The following is a 26,058-nucleotide window of genomic DNA, read 5'->3' on the forward strand; positions in this document are numbered from 1 at the left end:
ATACTGGAGTGAGTCCAGCAAAGGGCTACAAAGATGATGAAGGGACTGGATCATCTGTTGTATGAGGAGAGACTGAGAGAGCTGGGACTGTTCAGCCTGGAGCAGAGAAGGCTCAAGGCAGGGGTCTTATCAATGCATATAAATACCTCATCCCCTGTCAGGTAGAAGGCAGAGCCAGACTCTTCTCAGTGGTGCTCAGTGGCAGGACAAGAAGCAATGAACACAAATAGAGATAGAGGGAATTCCTTCTGAAGACAATAAAATAATCTTTTCTTTTCACTATGAGGGTGACCGAGCACTTGCAGAGATTGCTCAGGGAGGTTGTGGAGCCTCCATCCTTGGAGATACTCAGAAGCCATCTGGACACGGTCCTGGGCAACTGGTTGTAGGTGGCCCTGCTTGAGCAGGGGGATTGGACCAGATGACCTCCAGAGGTCCCTGCCAACCTGAGCCATTCTGGGATTCTGTGAAACACTTACTACACTTTAATAATCTTACAGTTACACAAATAGCTTTCCTCTCCCCCCTCAAAATGAATCTGAGATCTCTGTTTTACATTTTTACAGAGAGATTTTTCAGAAGGACAAGTTATGTACCATAACTCCATTAACTATGAGTCATGGGAACACTTATTTTGAAAAGTTTGTATTTTACCCTGTTTAAAAGTTTTCTTTAGTTTAGAATTACATTTTGATTGCCATCAGAATTGTTTTGGGTTTTTGCTCAAATTGAGAATATGTTTATGTTATCAAAACAAATGTCATTGTGGGAAAAGAACCAAGCATTGCCAATGTTTTTCATAGCAGTAATATTTGATTTCACTTCTTGTGTGTGTGGTAAACCACTTCAGAAGAGAAAATGTCATTCTAACACATGCATGTACACACACACACACACACATGCATATTTGAATGCCCACGTATTTTGCCCTAAATTCAGGCTATACAAAATGTTCCTGCGGAACACGCCCAGGTCAGGTATGATCAATACAGCTTGGGCTATCTGTTGCTAGTACTTCCCTAACCACACCTGTGGAGCTGTTTTGAAACAAACGATCTCTCAGTAAATACTTCTTACTACCAGGTCCCTGAGTCACCCTGCAACCCAGGATCTCATCTTCACTATACAAGTATATAATTAAGGGAAATACATTGTATGGCTCGCTGTTACTGTATTTTTTCACATCAAAGCCTTTGAGGTAAAAATAAATACATTTATTTTTCTGAGGTAGTATTTCACTCAGGAGAGTGCAGTCATGTTCTGACTTCTCCCTTTGACCAGTAGACACTGAAACAATCTGAAAAGTAGAAGATACTATAGACTGTTTTTAAATAAGTCTGTAACATAGTATGAGCTTTTTATTCAGGAAATTTGGTGAGTTCAGAAGTATGGGGCTGGTAGACAAGATCTGTAGTGGATTTTAATATAATATTTTTATATCAAACGTATATAATTTTATATATCTTTATATCAAGTTTACATACTGCATCCTCTTTTTCTTTACAGGGTATATACCCAGTTACTTAGACAAGGATGAGCTATGTGTAGTATGTGGGGACAAAGCCACCGGATATCATTATCGCTGCATCACTTGCGAAGGTTGCAAGGTAAATGGCACAGTGGGAAAGTGGGAATCAGAAATAGCTCTCCAGCTCCTCCATTATACAGACTTCCTGAACTGTGCTGTCAAATAAAACAAAGACAGATTAGAAGCGAGTAAGAACATCCAGTACTGATGATAAGCCGTATCTGGCTATGCCACTGCTCTTCATATGCATAAGGAATTTAGTTGATTTTTGCAGTGTTTGCTTCTGAAAAGAAAAGGAGAAATTTAGATATTTTTTTGTTGCTGTTTAACTGTTAGCTTTTACATTTCCATTTTTTAATGTTTCTTCGGCCATGTTCTGAGCCAGTGTACATCAGCATGCTCCCAGCAACTCCAGTGAAGCTGTTTACACAATAGCTGAGATTCTGCCTATGGCCATGAAGAGTCTGTAGCGATTAACAGTGTTCCAGCGCCTCTCATCATCACTGTGAAGAAGCAAAAATCAAAATCCTTCCACATGCTCATTCAACAGTAACATCCATCACTTTGGGAAGCATTGACACTCAGTTAAAAGAGTTTCAAAAAGATTTTTACTTCTTTAACTTAAGCATATCAAAATGTGCTTTCAGCCCTAAATTGCATCTCCAAAGCTACATGCAAAATTAAAAAAGAGATTGCTTTGGGCAAGTAAATAAAAAAAATTGAGTAACACAATCAGGCACATCTTAGATGATTTTACTGCCATAAATTTGCCTGAATAGCTCAAGATCCTGTAAGAAAGCTATTCTTTCCTGCAGAAAATAAAAAATGATTGTTTTTCTAAACAAATGGGACCACACATGTCATGGACTAGTGTCATGGGACTAAGCCACAAAAGTCATATTCTGTTCACCCCCAAAGTTTCGAATATTTGGATCTGAGATTTTGGGTTTGGAGTGGCCTTAGAGCCCCACATCACAGTAGCTTGTGTTGACATAGTTCCTTCAGTTGTACAGCATTGCCCTAAGTTACATTTATGAAATGCACAAAGACCTAAATATCCTATGTATAGCAGATTTGTGGTAATATTCATAATATAATATATTCACAATATTCACAATATAATGAATAATACATACATAATATGTATGAAAAATATTTATATTTGAAAAAAAATGTGAAACTGAACAAGTGATTCTTAGAAATTTGCATCCCATATACCAGATGATAACGATACATAAAATGTATGAATATGACGTAATTCAGATATAATGAGAAGTAAGTGACCCTGTGGCATTATGAAATATCTTTTGCTCCCAGCTGAGCAGCTGGATCTCTTGCCATTCCTGCTAAGTTTTTTGTTACTCCAACTGAAGTATTTCTTTTTATGCCTACCAGGTATTTTAAAGATACAGCATACAAAATCTACTTTTATCTTCAGATACAGTTCTTCTGTCTGATGTACAATTAAAAATAATGCTTATGTGCACGAGAAACTGAGCTAACAATTTGCAAAAAGTAATTAATTTCTTTCTCCTACTTACAGTTGGCTTACAGACTGTTTTGTTTTGCTTTGTTTTGATTTGTTGCTCTTCTTGCAAATGTATTCATTGTACAGGATGGGGGTTTTTGTGTGGACAATTTCAACCCATGCTTTGGAGGATCTGCATACACATGTCAAGTTGTATGATATATCAGCAAAGTTACATGTAATCAATTCTCAATGAATTTGACATTTACTAGTTGCTTCCACTCAAAATCACTTTAATTGTGTAACATTAATCAGGTTTGACAGCCAAAAACTTGCTTTGGCAAGTGTGCTTTCATGAACAAAGCATCCTCACGCATGATTTCTGAAGAGTAAATTGTAAGGAATTTAAACACAAATAAACCAACAGGGAGTTCTGATGTCACTGAAATGTTTCTCCAGACTGTACCCATTGCATCTATTGTTATATAGGTGCATAGTAAAGGAATTTAGGAAAAGGGTGGTTGCCTTACAATAAAATGTGGTTTCTTTTATTGACAAAAATAGTACTTTTGTGATGAAGTGTTTGGACACATATAGAGAGCAGCTTCTTTATTACATTGTATCGAGAGATCATCAAAGAGGTTTTTTGCAAAAAGTTTCTGCAAATGCAAAGAAATGGGAAGATGAAAGGTGCTGATCCCAACAGAGGTGGTGAAGAGCCTTGCCATTGTAAAGCTAGAGCTACATTAGTCCCATGCAAGGTTTGGAAAACAGAAGTCAGTACCACTTCCTGAGATTCATCAGAGATTTTTCTGTCTCTTGCTGTAACTAGAGATTACCCCATGTCCCTGGTTATCCAGAGCCATCTTTGATCTTTAGGGAGGAGAGGGGCAGATCCTGTCTCTAGGAGTTCGTCACAAGGTTGAGAGTGGATCCAAGTCCAGTTGTTGGGTAGATGAGAGTTTGAGACCTGATCCAAATCCTACATAAGGACATCTTGCCTGTGATTTCCTGGATTTTGGTTCAACCCGACAGGTCCCAGTCTTGCAAAGTGCTTTATGCAACTCAGTTTAATTGAGATTTCAGGTCTTATTAAGGAAGAAAGAGTTGTACTCTTAGCTCGAGCTGGATCTTGTAAGATAAAACTCTAATGAAGACAAGGCTCTTTATTGTCTTCGCTGGAGTTAGAGCTCAAGCTGAAATACAGACTTACCTGTACGTCTTAATTCAACATTCTGTGTTAAAAGAAATTACACACTGCTATAAGATTTTACCAGGTGTTATTTAACATGATTAAAAACAGACCTTTCACCTAGTGAAGTGAAGAGACTATTCATTAGATAAAATCCCAGCTGAAGAGGCTGGTAAAATCTCTCTCGAATTTTGCCATTGTTTTCACTGAAACCAAAGCCATTCTCAGCGGCCTCGGTCAAACAGGACCAGGGTCCCAGTGTACTCTCTATGTCACAGTGGTCGCAAGCCACATTGCTGAATGTAGATGGTCTCAAACTTGAAATTAAAGTCAATGAGAAGAGTCACGTTGAAGTTAGTACCAGAATTAGGTCTGTAATGTTCAGATATAAGTTGTGTCTGATTTCTTTACCTAAGGCTAGGGTCTATGGGGTGTATAAATCCGTAAATTCAGTGGAACTACATTAGTTCACATGAGCTTGGGATCTGACCTCATATCCATGTTGCAACTGGCGATACAGATCTATATTATGATAGGTAGGTAGGTAGGTAGATAGATAGATAGATAGATAGATAGAAAGAATGGATTTATATAGAGAGCGATCTTTATTGGTGAACTTTGTTTTGAATACAGAGGACTGTGGTAAATATAAATCAAATCCTCTTCTCAGAAATATAAAAAAGTTTAAATTATGAGTCCATTATTTAGAACCAAATTCAAAGATTGTGTAAATTGTGTTTGCAAGACTCGTAGTCTTGCCCAGATTTGGTTGGTTGGTTGGTTATTTGGCTTTGATAGAAAGAAAGGAGTAGAACTGTTTGTTTTTAATCCTTAAGTAGCACATACACACCACCATTCTTACTATTTGCAGAAGCTGCTCTTCAATTAAAAGTATGTATATGCATCTTAATATCCCTCAAAATGATTATGTAATTTAGAAAGGGGCTCAAAATAAACTCCGTAGTTCAAATTAAAAAAAAACACACAGAAATGTAAGACTTGAAGAAGACATGTAGACAGTATTTATCCCTCAAGACAACATTATTTATGCCTTTACTTACCTAAGATGTCTCTATGTTTTTAATTTTTAGGCAGGAAGTGTTTTGTGAAACGCAAAAGAGAAATGCCATACACTGTAAAACTGGTTTGTTCTTTTCCTCTTTGAGAGTTTCATGGAATGAAGTATGTTATCTTGCCTACTTAGGTAAATTCCTACCAAACCAAAGTGGCTCCCAAATTGAAAAAAATGCACAATGCTAATGCTTTCCAATGTATTTATTTATTGCACTTAGGGTTTTTTTAGAAGAACCATTCAGAAAAACCTCCATCCAACCTATTCCTGTAAATATGAAGGAAAATGTGTGATAGACAAAGTAACAAGAAATCAGTGCCAGGAATGTCGCTTCAAAAAATGTATCTTTGTTGGCATGGCAACAGATTGTAAGTACATTTTTCTGGTTTTCTTTCTTTTCTCTCTTTTAATGTGTGTGTTTGCTTAAAGTATGTTGATTGGTGAAGATTGTTAAAGCAGAGCAGAACTGTCAGCACTTTTTTGGTTTTAATAACTTGTACTGGGGAATTATGCTCATTGCATCAAACCACTTTCATAGGCCTGTAATTTTTTGTTTATCCTTCATCAGACTGCACCTTCTCATGGCCTTCTCAGGCTGAGTAACAGTAGGAATGTTCACTCTTTGGAGGAGAGGAGGGAGAAGTGCATCTGAATGGACACTTTGCTTGAGAAAAAAACATCTTGTTTAGAAAATTCTGGAGGATGTGAAATTGAATGTCGTTGTATGAGTCATCCTGCAGTTGTTTGTTTTATTTTTAGCCCTGAAGAAGTTGTGCACTACAAAGAATTCAACTCTCATTCTAAAGAACTAGAAAATATGGCTACACGATTAACCCTTGGGGATCTTCTTTCCCTGCCATTGCACAGGGATTTACACCGATAACTTCAATTAGTGCAAATGGGAGGAAGTCATGTAAATCCCCCTGTACATTAATGTTAATGGATGTTGCGGGCGTAATCCTCTGCAGAGGAGCTGGCAGGAAAACAGGCCCAATAAACAATAGAAAAATATTCTAACTTAGTATTTTCCATTGTTACGGTAATGTATAACCGTGCCTTATGTCTAGAGAGAAATAGAAGAAATGACACAATTTCATTTTAGCCAGGTAGACTTTCGGGAGAGGGGGCTGGATCATCCTGGGTCACTGCTTCGCGCCCAGCCCCGTCTGACGCCGCAGGCAGCGGCTGTGCAGAGCGAGACGTCTCTCTGAGCCTGGTTCTGACCAGAAGGTGCCATTGCCATAAAGCTGCCACAGCCTCGGTGGGCTGCACCTACGTACGCCCCAAAGGAGCTGTCACTGAGCAGGGCAGACCAGCCAGCGATCGCCCACCTCCAGAAGGGTTTCTTCCACCTTTGAGTTAAGATGCGTGAACAAAAGCATGTAAGCGGGGCTTTCCTTGCTCCTGCCTGCCTGCCGCCAGTTGTGGATCAGAGTGGGCCTCCTCTGCTAAAGCAGGCCAGTCGGTTTAAATGGCCTATTCATGTTTGCACGGAAAATGGGATAAAACCTTCAGTGGTGGTCAGAGATGCGCAACCCTGGGGCCTGTGTGTCTGGCATCACTGGAAGTAGCAGGGCTCTAGGGCAATGCTACAGAACAGCACTGTTTGTAGGGCTTAAGGAAAGAGCCAAAGGCAGATTGTTTCTGATCATGTCATGCAACGGGTAATTGAGCCTCCTGTGAATAAATACTCCCACTTTCTTAAATCCGTGTTACCTTCTGCTGGCTGACAAGAGCACATTCTACACAATTCAGAGCAGTGAGCATTCTGGTACTACTTTAAAGAAAACAAAAGTGCATCTTTCCCAACGTGGATTGCTCCAAGTCCATTATAGGAGCACTTTGAGTCCTCACAAAGCTTTTACATACTAGTTTTATTGGTGGACTAAGCCACTGAAGGCAATGGTGGTATACAAAATGTTACCAGAAGGGTAAGTCGTTCTTTGCAATCCAGGCTTCTGAGGAAATGAAGTTCAGAGGGAGAAATAAGAGAACTGTGTCAACTGTGGGTCTTACCAAAGTATTTCTTTGCTGATTAGTTAAGGTGTTTGTGATCAATTAGTACCTCAGGCATAGAAAAGACCAAAGTTCAGACATCCTTAAGCGCTTCCTGCCATTTTTCAATGCTTTTTCCCCTGCTAGTGGTGTTGGATGACAGCAAGCGGTTGGCAAAGAGGAAGCTGATAGAAGAAAATCGAGAGAAGAGACGTCGGGAAGAGCTGCAGAAAACCATTGGACACAAACCAGAGCCAACGGATGAGGAATGGGAGCTCATCAAAATTGTTACTGAAGCACATGTGGCCACCAATGCGCAAGGAAGCCACTGGAAGCAGAAAAGGAAATTTCTGGTAAGGGCTGCAGCCTTTTACACTGCTCTTGGTGCCAGGTACCTTTTTTTCTTCTGAAGTCCCTTCCCAACACTGCAATCCTGAAGAGGGTATATCTGCCAGTGTATTGACATTTATGAAAACCGGGTGATTTCTGTATTTACTACTTGCTTATTCTTGCCTGAAGCTCAGTGTTTGATCAGACCATGTATTTCAAATGATAAACAGCATGTTGCTAAGTTAAGGCTTACCCAGCTGGATACTTTTAATGTGCTATGATAAGAAAAAGTAGAAAAATTGTTTCGCTCCTGATTAACAACAGTAGTGGTCTATAATGCATACCTTATCTTTTTTTATATATATTATATCTAGGGATAGTTGTCTGTGTTAGGGTCTAGTATACGACATACTGTAACTGTTAAAACAATGTAAAGTTTTAGGTGAAAGCTGATATTTTTTATTAATAACTTGTGTTTTTTGCTTCCTTGTTCCAAAGTGAACATATTAATTAAAATAAATTTGGCAAAGAAAAATGAATTTCAATGAAAGCCGGATGATACATACACTATAGCATTGGGATTGCAGACTACAAGACAACTTAAGTTTTCAGCCTATAACTAAGGATCAGAAAATAAATTATTTGTGATGCTCAGCCTAAGAGGAGGATTTATTTGATTTTTCTAAATCGATTTTTAAAGGAAATAAGTGCAGAATGCAAAATACTTATACAGCACAAAAGAGGGATTATAGACTGTGTTTCAGGAATACACAGGGGTCTTTAACAGTCTGTGTGTACCTAGTCAGATTGAGAATACTCATTTTTTGCAAGCCTAGGCTCCTGCTGCCTAATTCACCATGGGAATCTCAACCCACTGTTAAATTGCTAAGAGAAATCATATATTCAAACCAGCAGATCCCTTTTATAATGTTTTGCTAATTCCAGTGGCACTGTCTAAATTTCTTTATGAATGGCTGCATGTTTGTGACAGCTTGCAGTCAGGAAACCACAGCCAGTGATCACTGGCAAGAAGCAATGGAGCACTTTGCAGTGCTGCTGGACAGCAAGGTTTGTGATGCTGGTTTTAGCAGACCAAGAAGCAGCTGCAATAGTGCATTTGGTTGCTTAGACAGGAGTGCTGTTCTTTGGGTGTTGCCTGGTTCGGGATAAAGCACGGGGAGCTTGAGGCTGAGGCTGGGAATGAGTACGCTGGACCACGTAAAATATGATAGTTGTTGAGGGACTTCGGGCTCTGGAGACAGTCACAGCAGAGGGTGAGCCTCCAGCAAAGGGTGCCCAGAGGCAGAGCATGAGGTGGTGTAACGACAGGGCTACTGGGAGAGGGGACTGGTGGGGCAGAGGCAGGGGTGGCAACTGCAATGAGCAGTTCAGAAACCAGCTGTGACTTCCACAGCTGGTTCCTAGGTCATACGAAACTGCTCTCAGTGCAGCCCTTGCTGCAGGGCCTCCTGGGTCTTTGAGGTGCTCATATGCTGAAGCCCAGTGGTTTCAAGGCAAGCGTAGGAAGCTCACTGACACCTTGCAGTGAGCACAGAAGGGAAAGTCCAGGACAGCATGCCAGCCCCAGGTGCAGGGCTTTGAAAGCCCCTGCCACAAGCTGCTGAAGAGCAAGAGGAGCTGACCACACACCCCAGGAGCTGTGGGTCGGTCCTTAGGCAGCTGAGGCTGGTTCTTCAACAGCAGGAGCTCCTTTGAGGTCTGGACCTCTTTCCCTGTTGAGGTGAGTTAGGTGGCAAGGGCTCTCCAGTTGCATGCCCTTCTGGAGTGTGTTAGCTTTTGCCTTCCCCAAGAAAATGCTGTGTTCTTTCTTTTCCTCCCCAACAATGTTATGCGTGGTTTTAAGCATTTGGTCTTCTTGCTTGGAAGTGATGAAGGTTGTTTATCATGAGCACACAGACAATGTGGTTTAGTTTCCCAAGATTCAGGGAGGCAGAGAGCCTAGAACTGGGATTACTTGAGGTTTTTAGTAGGAACCGTCGGATAATTGAGCCCAGTCCTCTTCATTGTTCCTTTACAATTGGTGCTTGCTTTATTAACGCATTGCTGAGTTTTTTCTTGAAAGAAATTAGATTTGGATTCAGATTGGTGACAGAGCTGTGGAAGGATCTTCATCTTTATGATGTGTTGCTTTAAAAAACTGCCTAGCACAAGTTTTTATTACAGACAGCACTTTCAGCACCTCCCCTGTTCAAGCACCCTTATATGATTGTCGTGAAGTCCATCAGTCTTAAAGGCCTTCTTCTCTGGGTTTTATCCATTTTTTGACTCTAATGTGAACAAAACGGAACCTCTGCATGGTGGTTAGCAGGTCTTTTACAACCACAAAGCCACACTTCGCGAACAGAACAGCTTTGATGTGCCTGCTTTTAAAATACATGGTAACATTGACAAGCTGTCATAAAATCAGGTTGAAGTACAGCTGGAATAAAAAAAAAACTCATCGCAGATTCTGCTTGAAACTGTTTCATTGTATATCCCTATTGAAATTCTCAAAATATGATTTTTTTTTCTTTTGGAGAAGCCTTGGGCTGAAGTCATGCAGAATGTGATTTTCAATCAAAATTTTACCCAGATGAGTTCAAATTCTAGTCACTTTATCCAGACTAGCTTTGTGTTAGCCCATTCTTAGTCATCAGTTGGTTTAGCCTGGTTTTGGAAACAGGCCTTGGCAGTTGCCTGGAGCTCTGTGATACCAGGCAATCTGTTCTGGGGAGGATTTCAGAACTTCTAGTAGGTGAGAGAGGCTAATTCTGCAAAGCTCTCAGCATCTTCTCGGGGGTAACAAGTCAGCTCAGATCCCTTTGCTTTTAGAGAAACTTGGGAATACTCAGCACTTGTAAGAAACAAGAACATGCTTGTATTTTTAAGCAAAAAATGCACACACTACACCCACAAGATGCTCAGATAGAGGCACAAGGAAGAAACTGCATGTGCACAGAAATGTAGCTGCCCACACAGGATGGGTATCGGCATGCCAGCCGCCCATTTCTCTGTGCACTCACGTCTTTCACAAATGTCTTACAAACAAATTCACGTTTTGTGGCATAATGGGCATTACTTATAAAGTGAATAGTGTTATTTTTTATTTTAGCATATCTTCTGTCACCAAGCAGGACTTTTTAAGTATAAAATACTTGCTCTAAGATAGGTTGTTCCTTTAAATATCTTTGTTTATATCCTTAGCCAGAAGATATTGGGCAGGCACCAATAGTTAATGCCCCAGAAGGTGGGAAAGTCGATTTAGAAGCCTTCAGCCAGTTTACAAAAATTATCACACCAGCGATTACAAGAGTGGTGGATTTTGCCAAAAAGTTGCCTATGTTTTGTGAGGTAAGAAGACTTCCTTGCGCTCTTCATTTATATGGCTGTTGTTAAAAACTATTCAAAATACTCCTGGCTTGGAACTGAAAAATTCACTATGTTTAAAATCAGAAAAATTTAAGAGACTCAAAATAAACAGAACTGGAATCATCTGGATTCTTATGAGCTTTCTTTTTCTTGTGATTACTGAAATCCTGATTTTGTTCATCTAGAAGTCATCATGGGTCATTAGGGACTCGAATGTGTCTTTAGAGGTGGCCTTGAACAAAGCAAATGAACAAAAAGAGACTGTCTAGAAGCATCTTTGATACGTTTAATCAGATCTTCCAGCACACAGTTCCCTCTGTGCTTTCTGGCTCCTTGCAGGTACAGTATTGTAGAGTTGAGTCTATGCAGTAACAAGTTCTTCAAATTCAGGAAAGCATCCCTATCCAGGAATGGCACTTGCCTTATTGTGTTCCCTAGGCATGCTTTTTCTGAACAGGGAGGTTGTGCATAAAAGAGTCTGTAAAAATAATAGATTGTCATTCCAGGTAGATACTGACATGTAAAATATACAGTAAATGGGCTCAAATAGACTTGTTTGCACATTGGGAATAGAGAAGCCCTAGGCTGATCTCATTTACGCCGAGGTATCATTTTTATTGAAGGACCAGATGCAATGGATGATGATTTTTTTTTCCTAACTTAAAAAATGTTATCAGAACTACAGCCTGAAATAATATTTCAGTCTTAATAATCTTAATACTTTTAATAATTTTAAGTCTTGTGAGTCCCTTAGCATACACAACCACAGGAGTTTTCACATGGAAATATCCCCAATCCAGCCATGGAAGGATGCCTGCCTGCTCATCCACACTGCAGAGGAACACTTGACTCTGCTGGTGAAATGCCAAGTGAATGACAATCAAAATGGGAGGGACCACGGTCAATGAGTTCATTGGGCTTCCTAACTCGGCAACAGTGTTTCCTCCTAATAACATCAGTCAGGAAGGAAGTTTAAGGCAGCCATAGCATTTTACTCCTCTGTGGCTGGCAGCTTTTCTTGAAGGTCAGTCAAGGAGAGCTATTTATGTCCTTTGGCACCTACAGAACAAGAAGAAGTAAATATCAATAGTTGGCATAGTGTAAATAGCTCTTCCTGGCTAACCTCAGCATTGGCTTCATCAGCCAAGAAAGCATGAAATAGTGGCCAAGCATGAAGATTTTAAAATACAAGGAATGTGTCCATAGATCAAGAGGCGCCTGCAGCATTCAGTGTCTGAGGGAATCTGTCTCCTCTGATTTGGCATTTGTTGGTGGGAAGTTGCAGTGACATACCAAGGTAGTCTTTTTAATTTAGAAAGCTTTGCCAGTCACACACAGACTGCAGTGCCCATCTGACATCTCCTACCCCTCCTGGCTACTGTGGGCCCACTTGTGTCAGAGCTGGGCAGGAAGCATGGATGAAGTCAAGGCGGCATTGGGCATGACCTCTGTAGGTTATGCAGCTCAACTAGGACAGGCTTTGTTTACAGCTGAGCCACTGTGTAAGCCTGACACCCATATACAGCAAGGTCTGATGGCAGAGTGAGGGACAACTCCTTTTGAACACGAAGGAACAGGACAGCCATCCTCCGAGTTGTCATATAGTTCCTGCTGTAGGATGAAGAAATGACAAATGTTTGCTCCTTTTTGAAGAGGCTCTGTCCTGTTAACTTGATTTCGGTTATGGTTTTTAACCCATAGCTTTTTCTTAGAAGCAACACTGAGTGGGCTCTTGATTTGTTTATGAGAAAAAGCCCTGCTTTCTCCCGTAGGACCTGCAGAGCATTTAAACATTATCTCAGTTATTAATTTCCACAGAGGCACAGGCTGAGAGTGTAGTAAATCTCTATGAAGGAGAGGCACAGCAAGGAACATCCATAGCCACTTACATATTCACGGTTACTTTTCCTTCTTTCTCTCTTTTTTGGACACATGTGCAAGCCAGCAAAGCACTATGAGTGCCCAGCTTAGTTTGTGTGCATCCATTGGCCCATGCCTCAAAGCAAAAGTCTAATCCCAGAGTAATCGAAGTACTTATGGAAAACTTCATTTACTTCTCAACATTTCTGCTGTTGTTTCCTTCTTGCATTTTCTTCTGCTTAGAAGATGAAGGTTGAGGAGCATTTAATCAGTTCGATGTGAGTTTAAGTGTCACAGGCATCAGTGGTTCCACGCTGGGTGAAGCTGTGTAAATACCCTTCTAGGTAGCTCAGTGAGCTGAGTGTGATCTGCAGAAAGTGATTTGCCCTGAAGAGGATGAGTCATTTTTCTTGTGTATCAAACACTTCACACCTGAAGTTGGCATTGCTGGAAAAATAGCTGCATGATTCTACTCCTTTTTCTGATTGTGGCTAGCTTTGTGTTTAAAACTCTTCTCTAACAGGGAACTGCTTTCCACTTGTGTTAGGTAACTGTCTGGCACCCACTCTACATCATTTTACACCAAATCAATGTATTTGCTTTGTGAGTGCACAGTTGCCACGTAAACCTATAGTTGCTGGGGTTTTTTTTCATTTTGAATTGCAAATCAGGTAAATGTAATAATTTTATATGAATCGGAAATGGATGGATTTTTGCCTCCTTTCAAGGAGGTAAGAAATAAGCATGGCTGGCAGTGGGTTTAACTGGGATGGCTGAGGTCTGTACCAGCCCCAATTATAGTTTGTTCTGTTATGCTAAGTTGTAAGCTGAGGGAGTTCAGCAGTAAAAGAGAGAAGGGTGAACAGCTGAGAACAGCGACCACTTCAGCCATCTCAGTTAGATCCACCCCTGATTGGAGACAAAACCAATAGTATATGTTACCACCAACTTGGCATCTGACAGGTCTGCTTCACCCTTCACACTTTGTGAAATGTTCTGCAAAATGGAAAGCTACATTCTTAAGATTTATTGGACTTAATTCTATAATGCTCCCACAAACTGAGTGGTCCCACAGGGAGCAGTGCTTCTGCAGGTTGGATCACTTCACCTCAGCATCTGAACCAGCTTGGTTTGTGTTGACTGTCTTGCCCAGGATGACTTGCCTGCAGCTTTGTCATCACTAGATTTCCTAAGGGTGTGTGGGGATGGTAACCTGCTGGCAGCTTCTGAAAGCAGGAATGAGAGTCTTGGAGGTTTGTGTGGTGCAGTCGGTCAGCGGCATTTTTGGAGGGTAGCTGCACTATGCGAGGTAGGGTTCTGGGGTGTGAACTGCAACTTCATGCTCATGGATTTGCTGTAGTTGTAAAACAAACTCAGTTTGAAAAACATATCTTTTTCTTTACTGTTTATAATTTCTGCAGCTGCCATGTGAAGACCAGATCATCCTTCTGAAAGGCTGCTGTATGGAGATAATGTCCCTCCGAGCAGCAGTTCGCTATGACCCCGAGAGTGAGACTTTAACACTAAATGGGGAGATGGCGGTGACAAGGGGCCAGCTGAAAAATGGGGGTCTTGGCGTAGTGTCTGATGCCATTTTTGACCTGGGCATGTCTCTTTCTTCATTTAACCTGGATGACACCGAGGTTGCCCTTCTTCAGGCTGTTCTGCTCATGTCATCAGGTGAGAACAGAAATATATTGGAACCCCAACCATTTTTAAACTCTTTAATCTTTGTCACAAGCTTCTTTTTAAAAGAAATAGGATATGTTAGATCTTGTAGTGCTGACTAGAGTAATGTGGGAGAAATTTTCTCTCAAAATCCCAGTGCAGCTTAGAATTAGTTTGGTGAGCACTAGGAAAAATATTCAGGGTATTCAGAAAGATGGACGTAAAAGTGGCTTTAGTAACACACCTTCCTCAGTTGAGTACTTAGGGAGGTAGCAGGGGTGATCATCAGAAAGATATCAGATTGATTCTGAGCTAATTTGCCTTGAATGAAAAACTAATAATTTAACAACAGTTGTCGTTACAAAAAGTTCCGTCTTCCCCTAGGTACTACCATGCATTGGGCAGGAAGTACAGTTCATACAAATTTCCATCAGTCTCATATGCTTAGTTTGACCTGCCATCTTGTTTTCCTACTTAACAGCACCACCGCTTGCTAATGGGCATTTGAGAGCTGTGCTGTTTTCCCACAGTGGGACCATTTGCAACTGGTCTGTTGGTGGCATGATACAGAAGCAGCACACACCATTTCATATGATTTCCAAAGACTTTCTAACCTTCTCAAATTAAGTATGTTTTCAAATATGCTTCCACTGTCTGTGCCAGCCCAAAGAGGAAATTCCATTCTTGGGCAGTGGCAGATTTGGCAAAATTTTGTTTTAAGACCACTTTGAAGATTGGGCACTGAATAACAATACACACAGAGTGATTTACAAGCATTAACTGCATCTGAGACGGAAAGGTTTCCACATTAATCACAACACAGCACTTGACATTCCCAATCAAAACATTTTGATTTCTTTTTAGTTCCCTACATACTGATACATGAATAGGGGTTTCAGAATGCAGTTCAGAGGACCTGCTTTCCCAGAAGTGTCTCCTGAAGAGTGACTTGTGAAAGCTTTCCCAGTGCCCATCTGCATGCCGGTTGAGACAATTAGCCAAACTTCTGGCCTTTGTTGTTCCTTGGTGCTCCATAACAGTTTACTTTGCAGCTCACCTGTGGATTAAAGCTTGATCAAAGCATTTTGATGATTGATCATCGGTCAGACCGTAGAGAAACAGATAGGAAAGAAATGTATTTTAAATATCTGACGAGGACATTTTTTTGGTTATTCATTGGTTGTTTTACAGAAAGGTATAAGTAGAAGCCTTAGCTGAGATCAGGAATCTGTTGCTGTAGGCACTGTAAGGAAACACTTCCCAAACAGCTATACTATAAATGGGCAAAGCAGGCAAAGGATGAAGAAAGGAAGGTTATCTCCTTGTTTTAACAGAGATAGTACTGATAGCGAGGTGTCCAGAGTCAAAGAAGTTGTTTGTGGCAGAAACCAATGTCCTTGGTTTCTCTCCTTTCTGTCCTAACAACGAAATCGTCCTATTTTTCCTGAGTTATGATTAGGAATTTGTTAAGGTAAATAAGTTATAGTGATATTTCTCCTTCTTTGTATCTACAGATCGCCCAGGCCTTGTTTGCGTCGAGAGGATAGAAAAGTGTCAAGAGGGTTTCCTCCTGGCATTCGAACACTACATTAATTACAGAAAACACCATGTTGCACACTTTTGGCCAAAACTGCTGATGAAAGTGACAGACCTGCGAATGATCGGAGCCTGCCATGCCAGCCGCTTCCTGCACATGAAGGTGGAGTGCCCCACAGAACTCTTCCCTCCGTTGTTCCTGGAAGTGTTTGAGGATTAGAGAGACTGGAGCGGTTCTCCACACCCCCATCGCACTACTGGCTGTCATTTCATCCCGTTGCCCGACTCTTCTCACCTCTGTTTGTTCCTCTTCTTTTTTCGTGCTCTTCTGTTTCTTGAGGTGGGGTTGGGTTTTTGTTTGGGTTTTCTTTTGGGGTTGCTGGGGGGCAGTTGTATACACATGGATGAAAACATCCCCTTAATGCGGGTACTTGTGACTATTGCAGTTTGTTCTTCGGTCCTTTGATGTGAATGCTTTGGCAGCTTAACAGTGAAAATACAAACAGACCAATCTCATTCACCAGCACTTGCGTGGTCACCAGCTCACACACATCATTGCTTGGAAAATATGGGAGAGAAATTGAAGTGGCAGAAAATAAATTGGCCTCCAAGTTAAAACAGCTATTGTTAATTTGACCCTGGCAATTCTGTCTAGTATTACCTCATTTTGCAGGGCACAAGTGACCAATTTGTGAGATGAAATTTCTAGTCTTTATGGTTGTTTGTATTGTGACAGTCACCATTATCATCTGGGATCTTCATAATCATGATCCCATCATTATCTGAGGATTGTTCCAACAGATACGGTTTAACTGTGCCCCATAAATCAAGTACTTAAAATAATGCAGAGTGTTAGAGGGGACTGACTTATTTTTTTTCCATGTGTATAAGAAAGTAAGATCCTTCAGTTCTTACTACATTTGAACTCCAAGTAACTTCACTGGAAGGTCTGTTGGAGTAAGGAGGGGAATTTGGTCCTCTGAGGTGCTTTTCCAGAGAGTGGAGAAGTCTGCTTTTTCTGAGGTGTGTGGCAAACTTGTTACTCTGAGGGAGAAGGCTCTCTGTCAGGATAGCAGGCTTTCCTCAGAGTTATTCAGGGGGATGAGTGCTCACAGAATGAGGACAAGGAGAACGAAACGTACAGGGTGACCTTCAGATGGGACAGAAACCAACTGTGTTATTAATGACACTCAAGACTGTACAGCTTTATCCCAGTAATACAGTGTTGCTTGGCAGTAATCTTTTATATATATATATATAAAGATTATATGCACGTATATATATAATTTTATATATATATAATTACAAATGTTCAGCAGATGTCTTAAACATATTTCTGTATTTTTATCTTCTCTCTCTCCTCCTCTCACCCTCTCCTGTGTGAGTATGCGTTTATGTGTGTTGATCAGCTAAGTTCTCCCTCCTTGGTGTCTGTATGTGTTTCATTTGGCTAGATTCTCTCTTGATTCCTTTAATTTATTTCCACTAACTGCACTAGCAGGAACCGAACTGAGCAATGACAGGATGTCCTGCTGCCGAAATCTGCAAGCCAGTACTCAGAGTCCTGGAATGTTTGGAGGCCGGTGATGAGGGCATTATAGGTAGAGGTTCCTCTCTGTCATCCATCCCCATTCAGGGGTGTTGTCCCTGGGTTTTATAAACTTGATATTAAACCATTCTCTGAATTTGTATGATCCATCAAAAGCATCCTTCTGTTCTTCCTGGGAACCAGAGACTTAGTTCACGTATTTTGCACTTCCTCATACCCCATGTTCTTTCATGTTATGCATTCATTTGTACCAGTTTCTTTCTCTGCTATTTATTGATATATTTGCCTGGCAAATCAGTGGGCATTGTTAGAGTAGATGTGTTGACTTTCAAAGCTCATGGCCCATATCTAAATCCGTATGTTATGTGTTTATCCCCTCATGAAAACATGATACTCAGGAAAACTTATCTCATAGGTGGAACACAATATATGTGTGTCAGGAGTTAAATTTTTTCCACACCTTTTCCCCTACATCATTGATATAGCATTTGGAGTGTTACTGGCTATGTTTTCAGGGGTGTGGAATCTTGTCCTCCATGTTTTTTGATACCATATACACCTGTGATGAGTTGTGAGCACTGATGTTATCACTTAGGGGTTTGTACCCATAATTTTGTGAGAACATAAACCACAATGGGGTGTTCAGGGGTTTTTTGCAGGTAGCAAGGAAGACAGACCATTGGAAATTTGTTCTTAAATGTTTTCTGAAGTTGAAGAGCCTCTGTTGTGGGCTGTGTTTGCCCCATCTTGAAGCATATGTGTTAACAACATCAGTCTCTATCCAAATTCCTTGTAGAGAACTATGTCTTGGGGACAAGGAGTTAGAAACTTTCTAGCTTTTTGGAACAAGAGGCCAGACAATGTGATGAACTCACATATACTCATGCAGAATCTCAGATGAGGAGCATCCATAGCCAGTAAAGAGTGCTAGATACCTGATTTAGAGGTGGCTTGATAGGGAACTGATAGCATATAGGGAAAGCAGAAAAACAGCTGATCCATTACTTGCATCTATACGCACTGTGGCTCGCAAAGAAAAGAGAAATGTGTGTGTCTTTTGGAGTTCTGTCCTGCCCGGGATCTGAGCATGGAGTGCCTCCTGAAGCCAGTGCAAGTATCTCACCTGTTCACTAAATGTGAGCTCAGTTAGTGTACAAGCTTTTCACTGTGCTGTGGATGAGACGCAGGAGAAAAAAGTCACATTTCTCCCAGTAGTATTCAAAATGATCTCACTACAAGGTCCATGATGCTTCATGTATTTTTCAGAGCTTCAGTTCCTGGAGTTGTGCTGCTGCTTAAGAGGTTCAGTCTGTCATTAACATCAAGAATTCTTATCCTTTGGGCTATAAAGAAAATCAGTAGCCTAAATGTTAATTATTTAGGTGGGAAGTCACTACTCAGCAGTGACTTAGCACGTAACTATTGGGGCCCTCATAACTGGCTTTTGAACACTTGGGATTGTCAAGACTGTATTAATCAAAAAAATAAATAAAGATCAGAGGTTAGAAAAAAATGTGAGAGTTACTGGATTGACTTGGGGAAGCAGCAAGACATGAAAGAACTTGAAATACCCTGGACAGAACTGCAGTTTGAGACAGTATTGAGAATTATCACTTGGCACACTGGCTGCTGTAAAAATCATTGCTCATACGGGAACTTGTCCCCCAAGGTCTACCATGGCAAGTTACAAAGTTTTAAAACAGCCTTCGTAAATGGATGTCTGAATTCAGGCACATAAGCTGCATTTAGACATCCGAGCTAATGGCCTGACTTCCCAAGATGCTGATGCAATTTGGAGTTGTGCTTAATCAGGGTTCAGAAAATCAGGCCTCCTTCCTTAGGTGATTGCAGATGGACTGAAGTGCCTAAAATCAGGCAACCAACTTTGACAGGTTTGGCAGTGCTTTACGCTGAAAGGACATAATGTCAACATGCTTTTCTAAGCTTTATAGATTAAGTTGAAGTCTGGCATTAATTAACAGAGGGGGATTAGTAGTATTCCTCAATTGAAAACTAAGACCAAGCTCTTAGTTTGACAGATTTGATGTACCGACGTCTAATGGCCTCTGATCTCCTACCAGTCTTATTTTGTGTGACTTCTTTGACTCCCTTAGTATGACTCCTGATTTATGTGATCATGAGAGCAAAATTAGATCACATGAGGATACTCTTGCAGACTCTTACCAGTGGATACTGACCTTAGTTCTGCAAAGACATACTTGTTTTTAAATATCAGTGGTCTCAAGCCATTGTAGGCTTCAGCCACTGGATTGACCATCTGAGTGGCAGACATCAGTTCTACAGTCAGCACCCTTTGTAGTAACTGGCCTTCTGAGTGAAATAACAAATGTGCACTTTCCAGTACAGTCCAGAGTCTCGTTTCTGATGGTGCCACGTAACTCTCATGTTTGCTTTATGGTCTACGTGTGGGTCTTACATAGAAGATTCTTCCTGTCAAACCTGATTGTCACCGTTCATGGTTTTGCCCTGAGTAACACATGCATTTAGATATTCATTTCATGTGTAATCTCAGTTAAGTTATGATATTTATGATGACATATATAGTGCGTGATAATGATTTTTGTTTACATTCTGCCAAAATGTAGACGTTAGAGTTAGACCTCCAGGTCCCAAATCATCCTTGAGCAGGCTGCTTGCTTCCTCAGAGGCAGGCATCAGAAAGAGGAAAAAACTGTCCAGAAGGACCATTTATATCAGTAATCTGCCAAGACAGGGCTGTTGATCACAAGCGGAGCATGTCGTTGCTAGTGATGTATTTTTATGCTATGGAACTCTAACCTGTATGTGTCATATTGACTTCTTGCTGCATGAATCATAAATTATAAAAATCAGTCTTATGGTTTTGAGATGTAGCCAGCATTCCTAAGGCTAAACCTTTTTCATTGACAGAATCAAAATCCACAACCAAGGAACGTATTCCTCTCACTGTGAGAGCAATTGAAAGTGTTCAACATTTATCTTTTCACAAAGGAAGAGGCGACAGGACCTCTTAATGTGTCTTGTTATTGTGATCATCTGGAAATGATTGCCAGACATTTCCTTTTGATAAAGCAGTGAAGTGATCCGTATTTCAATTTTATAGAGAGAATTTTATTCTAGTGTGATAGAGATTTATTTTCCACTTAAAGACTCAAAACGGTGTGAGCACATTTTTTTACTGCGGTATATTTTTGCTTTAAAATTAAAAACAAAAAAAAAGGTTTGGCCTTATCACAAAGTTTTAGTGTGTCGTATAGATGTTAGCAAATGCAAAGAGTATGCATTATTTGTGTGTATCCACATTGACTGATGTCGCCTTCAAAAAGCAATATTGTGCAGGTAATAAGTTGTTTGTGACTGTCCATTGCACAGTTTACCTTCTTTAAAAGCTAACCTTGTTTATGCACAAGACAATCAAATGTAAATCTACATCAGCACCCGGGTGTAGATTAAATTTATGTAAATTACTGAGCACAATGTAAAACATTAAAAGACACTTTATTTAATTACACATTTAATGTTGGTAAAGATAGTATCAGGGCATGAACTAGCTGACATACTGTAATTTCTTTTTCTCTTTTCCTACTTCCTTAGCCCTCTTCAGTTTTAGTTTGCTCATAAATACATCAAATTAGTAATTTGTAATTTTTTTTAAAAGAAGGGTGGTTTGGGTTGTTTATTTGTTTTTATGAAGTTGGTTGGGAGGACTTCTTACTTTGTCTATGAGGTTTGTGGGTTTTGCTTATTTGGTTTATTTTTTTATATCAGTTTCGTGCCCTGAGGGTAAGGCAAACATTACACCGTACAGTAAAAAAACAAAGTACCTTGGATGATGTATTTTTTTGCAAACAGTGTTAAGAGTTATGCTAGATTGGTAATATTTTTTCAGCCTAAAATATATTAAAAGAAAAATCTGTGATCACAAATGTTTTAAACTATCTAAAGAGAAAATTTGTATATTTGGGGGAAGAAAATAATTTTTACATAGCTTTTGTATGCAGATATTAAAATGTAATTATGAATATAGTGGGCATAGATAACTGTGTAAGCTTGAATTCTAAAAAAGAAAAAGCTTATAACTGAAAAGCTGTCCTGGTGTCTCTGTCTCTTTGTTGCAGGCTGTTTCATCAGCTCTGTCGCACACTTCCAAGCCCCTGGAATGGGAAAAGTAGGACCCAGAGCAGAATGTTGGATCGACTCTAACCTGTTCACACTTCTATCCTTCTGCATCCCTTTCATCATGTACCTCATATCTTATCTCCCCTCCACCCCACCCTTGGGTACCCAGCCAAAGGTTTTCACTTCCCCACTGTTCACATCAGCCAAATTTAATTCACTCCGGTGAACTGGCTCTTGATTTAGGTCTCACTCAATCACATTTTTTTATGGGAACGCCCTTTCTTTCCTTCTCCATTCCCAGTCTAGATGGAGATGGTGTGACGGGAGCAGTAGCCTTCCCGTCTCTCCACGCTTTCCATACCTCGGTCTCCTACCTGTTGGAGAAGGTCTCCTCATCCAGATCTTGTCTTTCTTCTCGTAGTCCTTTGCGGTTTTGGTTTCTCCTCCAGTCCTCTCGTTCCCCTCAGGGAGAAAAGCAAGACCTAGTGCCTGGATCCAGAACCGCTTCGCGGCCTGCCCCAAACGGGGAACCTATTTCGGGCGGTTGCTTCGCAGTGGTTTCCACGGGCGTTTGCCGGCTGACTGCCAGCTCCCGCTCCTGGTCCCCTTCCACGCGAGGCGCTGGGAGCCTTCCGATGGGTGCCGGGCCCCCGACCTCCCTCTGCCTGGCGCGGGCGGGAGCGCCTTGCCCACGCCGGGCCTGGCGTCCCTGGGGAGCGTGATGCCGGCACCTCCGGGGCCGGTTTCCGCCGTTGCCCGCGGGAAGAGGGCCTGCCGTTGAAGGCAGAAGCTCCATCTGAAGGGCCCGAGGGAAGGCATGAAGTCCACGCTCTGCCTTACATGAAGTCCCTTCGAGCGCTTCAGCTCAGGCACCTGCGTGCGGTAGTCGTGCCAAAGCCTCTGGTGGGGTTGCGCTGAATCAGCAGTGATGTAGGCTGCTCGGGCCCTCCCGGACCAGCTCGGGTGCGAGGAATTGGTTTGCTGCGCCACAACTTGTTTACTTGAGGTGAAGAAGTATTTCTACTCCCACAGACCCCAGTGCATTGGCTGTCACGTTTCCAGGCTTCCTTTGTAGTGGTCAAGTCTGTGTTTTTAAAAAAGTAGCGTGAGGTCTGTGGAGAGAAGCAGTATTCTGGCAGCCACGTGTATTCCCTTCAGTGCATATTTATCACTGCAGAGAAGGACGTAAAAGATGGTCAGTTCTCCCCCCTCAGCACTGGCACTGCCAGCAAGAGTGTGTTCTCAGTCTGTTACGATCTGCCTCGGGCATCCTGAGCCTGCTGTTGAATGTATAGCTGCAGTTTGTCCTTCCTCTTGGTGACAGTGGGTGAGGGTTTTCACCCTTTGAAAACTGAGCCACGTCTGAAGGATTTTCTCAGTGCGAACTTAGGAGTCTAACTTTAAACAGCCCGGTGTCTTATGGTCATGTGTGCTGTGTGGTATTCCCAATAGCATCAACGGTTTCAAAACAAAGCATGTTCTTATTAAGAGTGACTGCAGATACAGCACTTTTGAAAGTACAAAAGTACAAGAGCCTCTCCACTCTATTTATCATATTGCACCTCTCCTTTACAGTTTACCAGGTAGAGAAGACTCCTTTCCAGATTGGATCACAGAGCACCTTTATCTCCTTGCTCATGCCTATGTGCGGGGGGAGCACTGACTCTGCAGGTACTGACTCAAGCTGCCTTGGTAGGCACAAAGAAAGATGTGCCAGAAGACCCTTTTGCCAGGGTCAAGAAGCAGATTTCCAAAAGAGTTTAGAAAAATGAGGAAGCCCCTTTTAATCATTTTTAAGAGTTTTGAGACTTCTGAGGTCAAACAATATTGAAAGACTTGTGGGATCCCTGAGTCAGAGGTCCCAAAGGGAGGAAAAAAGGCTCCTAGGTCATCCTGACCTTGTGGTACCTTGGAAAGTCACAAACTTGAAAAAATGGTACAAGTTCAGTACCCTGCTGTGCAGAACCACGTTGCCTTCTACAGGGAAAACGAGGCAATCTATAGTGGATTGTGTTTGGAAAACAGAGTGTAAAAATGTAGAAAAGGACATCAGCAAATCAAAAGCAAAACCACGAACGAGTCATTTCCCAAATGCCATTGGAATTTGAATTTGCAAGAGGCTGTCTGAGTGGGTATAGGGGTAAATTTAAGCAGTGTCTCTCTAAACAGAAATGCTCTAGTTGCAAGAAATAAAAGCAGTTGGGGGGGAAAAAAAAAAAAAAAGATAATTAAAGGGAAAAAAAGTGTGTGTTATATGTAGTTGCAAGGTCTTTGATATCTCCCTGCTCAGAGGTAGGAGCAAAAAGGGGATGAAGCTGTCTTTGCTGGAATAACTACAGAGGCAGAAAGCTTCATTGCCTGATGTGATGTTTAAAATAGAAATGAAAGCCTGGGCATACCTTAGTGTGTATATAAAATTGCAGTAGCAGTTGGCTAGGGCTGAAAATACAACCAAAGTGAAATCTCAACGACATACTTTCCACTCTAAGGAGCAGGAATCCAGGAAAATAAAAAGTTAAAAAGTCAAAGACCTGAAAAAAACCACAAATACAGCAATATCTGATGATGAGTCAATTCCTGGCAAGTGGATAAAGCACTAAAAAAAAAAATGGACACTGATGAAAGAAAGAAAAAGAAAGAAAAGAAAGAAAGAAATGAAGGGGGGGAGAAGAAAGAAAGAAAAGAAAGAGGAAACTATTAGAAAAACAGAAAGATCAGAACAAAATGTGTGCCCAGGGGTGAGCAATTCAATGTGCACAGAGACTTCACATGGTCCAGACAATCCTAAATTTGTTTGCTCATCATGAAAACATGCATACAGGCTTTAGATCATTATTTATTCTCTGCAGAATTAGCCTTCTTAGGAAAAGGCAAAGGGTACTGTAAGCTAACCTTGCACCTTGGATCAGTGTTTACTAAGTTGTAAGAGAGCAGCTGCAATAACTGCAGGTAATGGGCTTTGCAGCTTTGCCAAAAAGCGTGGCTCTGACCATGTGGTGCATCAGGGCCTGCTTAGCCAGCGTGCTCTGGGGAGCGGTGCTGTCAAAACTGTAAGGAAGATATGGAGAGAGGCCGTCGGGTCAAATATAATCTCCTGCTTTAGCACTACTAAATTATAGGCTAGCATCCTTCAAGCTGGGACCCTTACTTGATGAAGACTGAAGTATGTTGAGTTCCTGTGTAGTCAAATTTAAAAAACAAAGCTGGAAATAATTAATGGGTCTGAGAGGCCAAATCTTGTGCCCCCTGAAGTCAGAGCTGTAGACAATGGCAAAAGGCGAGAGCCAGGCTGTTGTCTTGGTGAAATTGTACCTTGCTCCTGTGGAGTGTAGATCACAGGTACTGTCAGTTGCTTTCACAAAAGGCACAAGAATGTGTTTGGCGACTAGGACACAAAAGCATAATCCACAATTTAAGAATAGCACATCTTGGTGAAGTGAGGCAGAATCGGTGAATGTGAGTAGTGGACTACAAGATGCAAAACCATGAACATCCTAGAGGACTGAGTCAGAGAGGGGCTAGGAATATCTAACGCAATATGCTTGTGTTGCCATGAGTTCCTTTACTTCTTCTGGGCAGGAATAACTGTCCTCTTCAAATACTCAGAGGAGTCTGACAGGCATCAGCTGCCAGCATCTCCCCTTCCTTCCTTCCTTGCCCTCTGCCAACGCTTGGAGCTCCTCTCCTGCATCCCCTGGGTCCCCTCGGGCTGAGCTCATGGGGTTTATCAGGGCAGCCTCTAACGCGGCAGTCTTTGCCACTTCTCCCCATGTCTCAGCGGAGGTCTCCTGTGCTCCTACCACAGGTGTTTGCAGACCAGAAGCCACAGTCTTCTGTTAGCCTTCTGCTAGGACCCTTCTTCACACTCTTCTTTTCAGACCTATTTGCAGGAGAGATTGCTGGGCGCTGGAGAGCCCCGCTGGGCCGGAGCACATGTGCTGTCCCCAGTGAGAGCCTGAGCTGGCTGCCCTGTCCTGTGGTGAGCCCCTGCTCCCTGGGCAGGCATGAAGCCTTGCTCTGAGATGACTGCATCTCCCAGTGGGGAGCACAGGGCTTGGACCTTAGTACTGGATGCAAACCTTGAGGTATGTGGGGCTGTGCAGGGCCTGATCCTGCATTTCTCCACCCCAATACCTGCCCGCCACAATAAGAAAGATGGTGCCGACAAGGCAGTCTGCAGAGCAGAGGGGAATGGTCTTGCCCATCACTCCCAAGGAAGAGTTCAGCGGACTTGCTCTTACCCTGTGCGCGTGTCTGGGCAGGAGGGATCTATTATCTCCTTCCTGGCCCATGGCTCCTGGCCCTGCTGCCTTGGCAGGCTTCCTCCAGCTCGTGTACCAGAAGAAATGGGGCAGCCCAAACTAAATCTCTT

At 41.7% G+C, this 26,058-nt stretch overlaps 1 protein-coding gene across 9 annotated transcripts in view; it reads left to right on the top strand.

The window, feature by feature from the left end:
* The window catches only part of THRB (thyroid hormone receptor beta), a 176,662-nt gene extending 155,009 nt beyond the window's left edge, over positions 1-21,653 (top strand). For all 9 annotated transcript variants that reach the window (XM_049798423.1, XM_049798424.1, XM_049798422.1 and 6 more), the window contains 6 exons: positions 1,507-1,607; positions 5,481-5,628; positions 7,403-7,608; positions 10,790-10,936; positions 14,236-14,494; positions 15,997-21,653. In XM_049798423.1, the coding sequence (XP_049654380.1) occupies positions 1,507-1,607; positions 5,481-5,628; positions 7,403-7,608; positions 10,790-10,936; positions 14,236-14,494; positions 15,997-16,238 (1,103 nt within the window). In that variant the 3' untranslated portion in view covers positions 16,239-21,653. The remainder of the gene's footprint in view (positions 1-1,506; positions 1,608-5,480; positions 5,629-7,402; positions 7,609-10,789; positions 10,937-14,235; positions 14,495-15,996) is intronic.
* The last annotated feature ends 4,405 nt before the right edge of the window (positions 21,654-26,058 follow it).

The sequence above is a fragment of the Accipiter gentilis genome, chromosome 4, assembly GCF_929443795.1.
Source record: "Accipiter gentilis chromosome 4, bAccGen1.1, whole genome shotgun sequence".
Taxonomy (NCBI): domain Eukaryota; kingdom Metazoa; phylum Chordata; class Aves; order Accipitriformes; family Accipitridae; genus Astur; species Astur gentilis.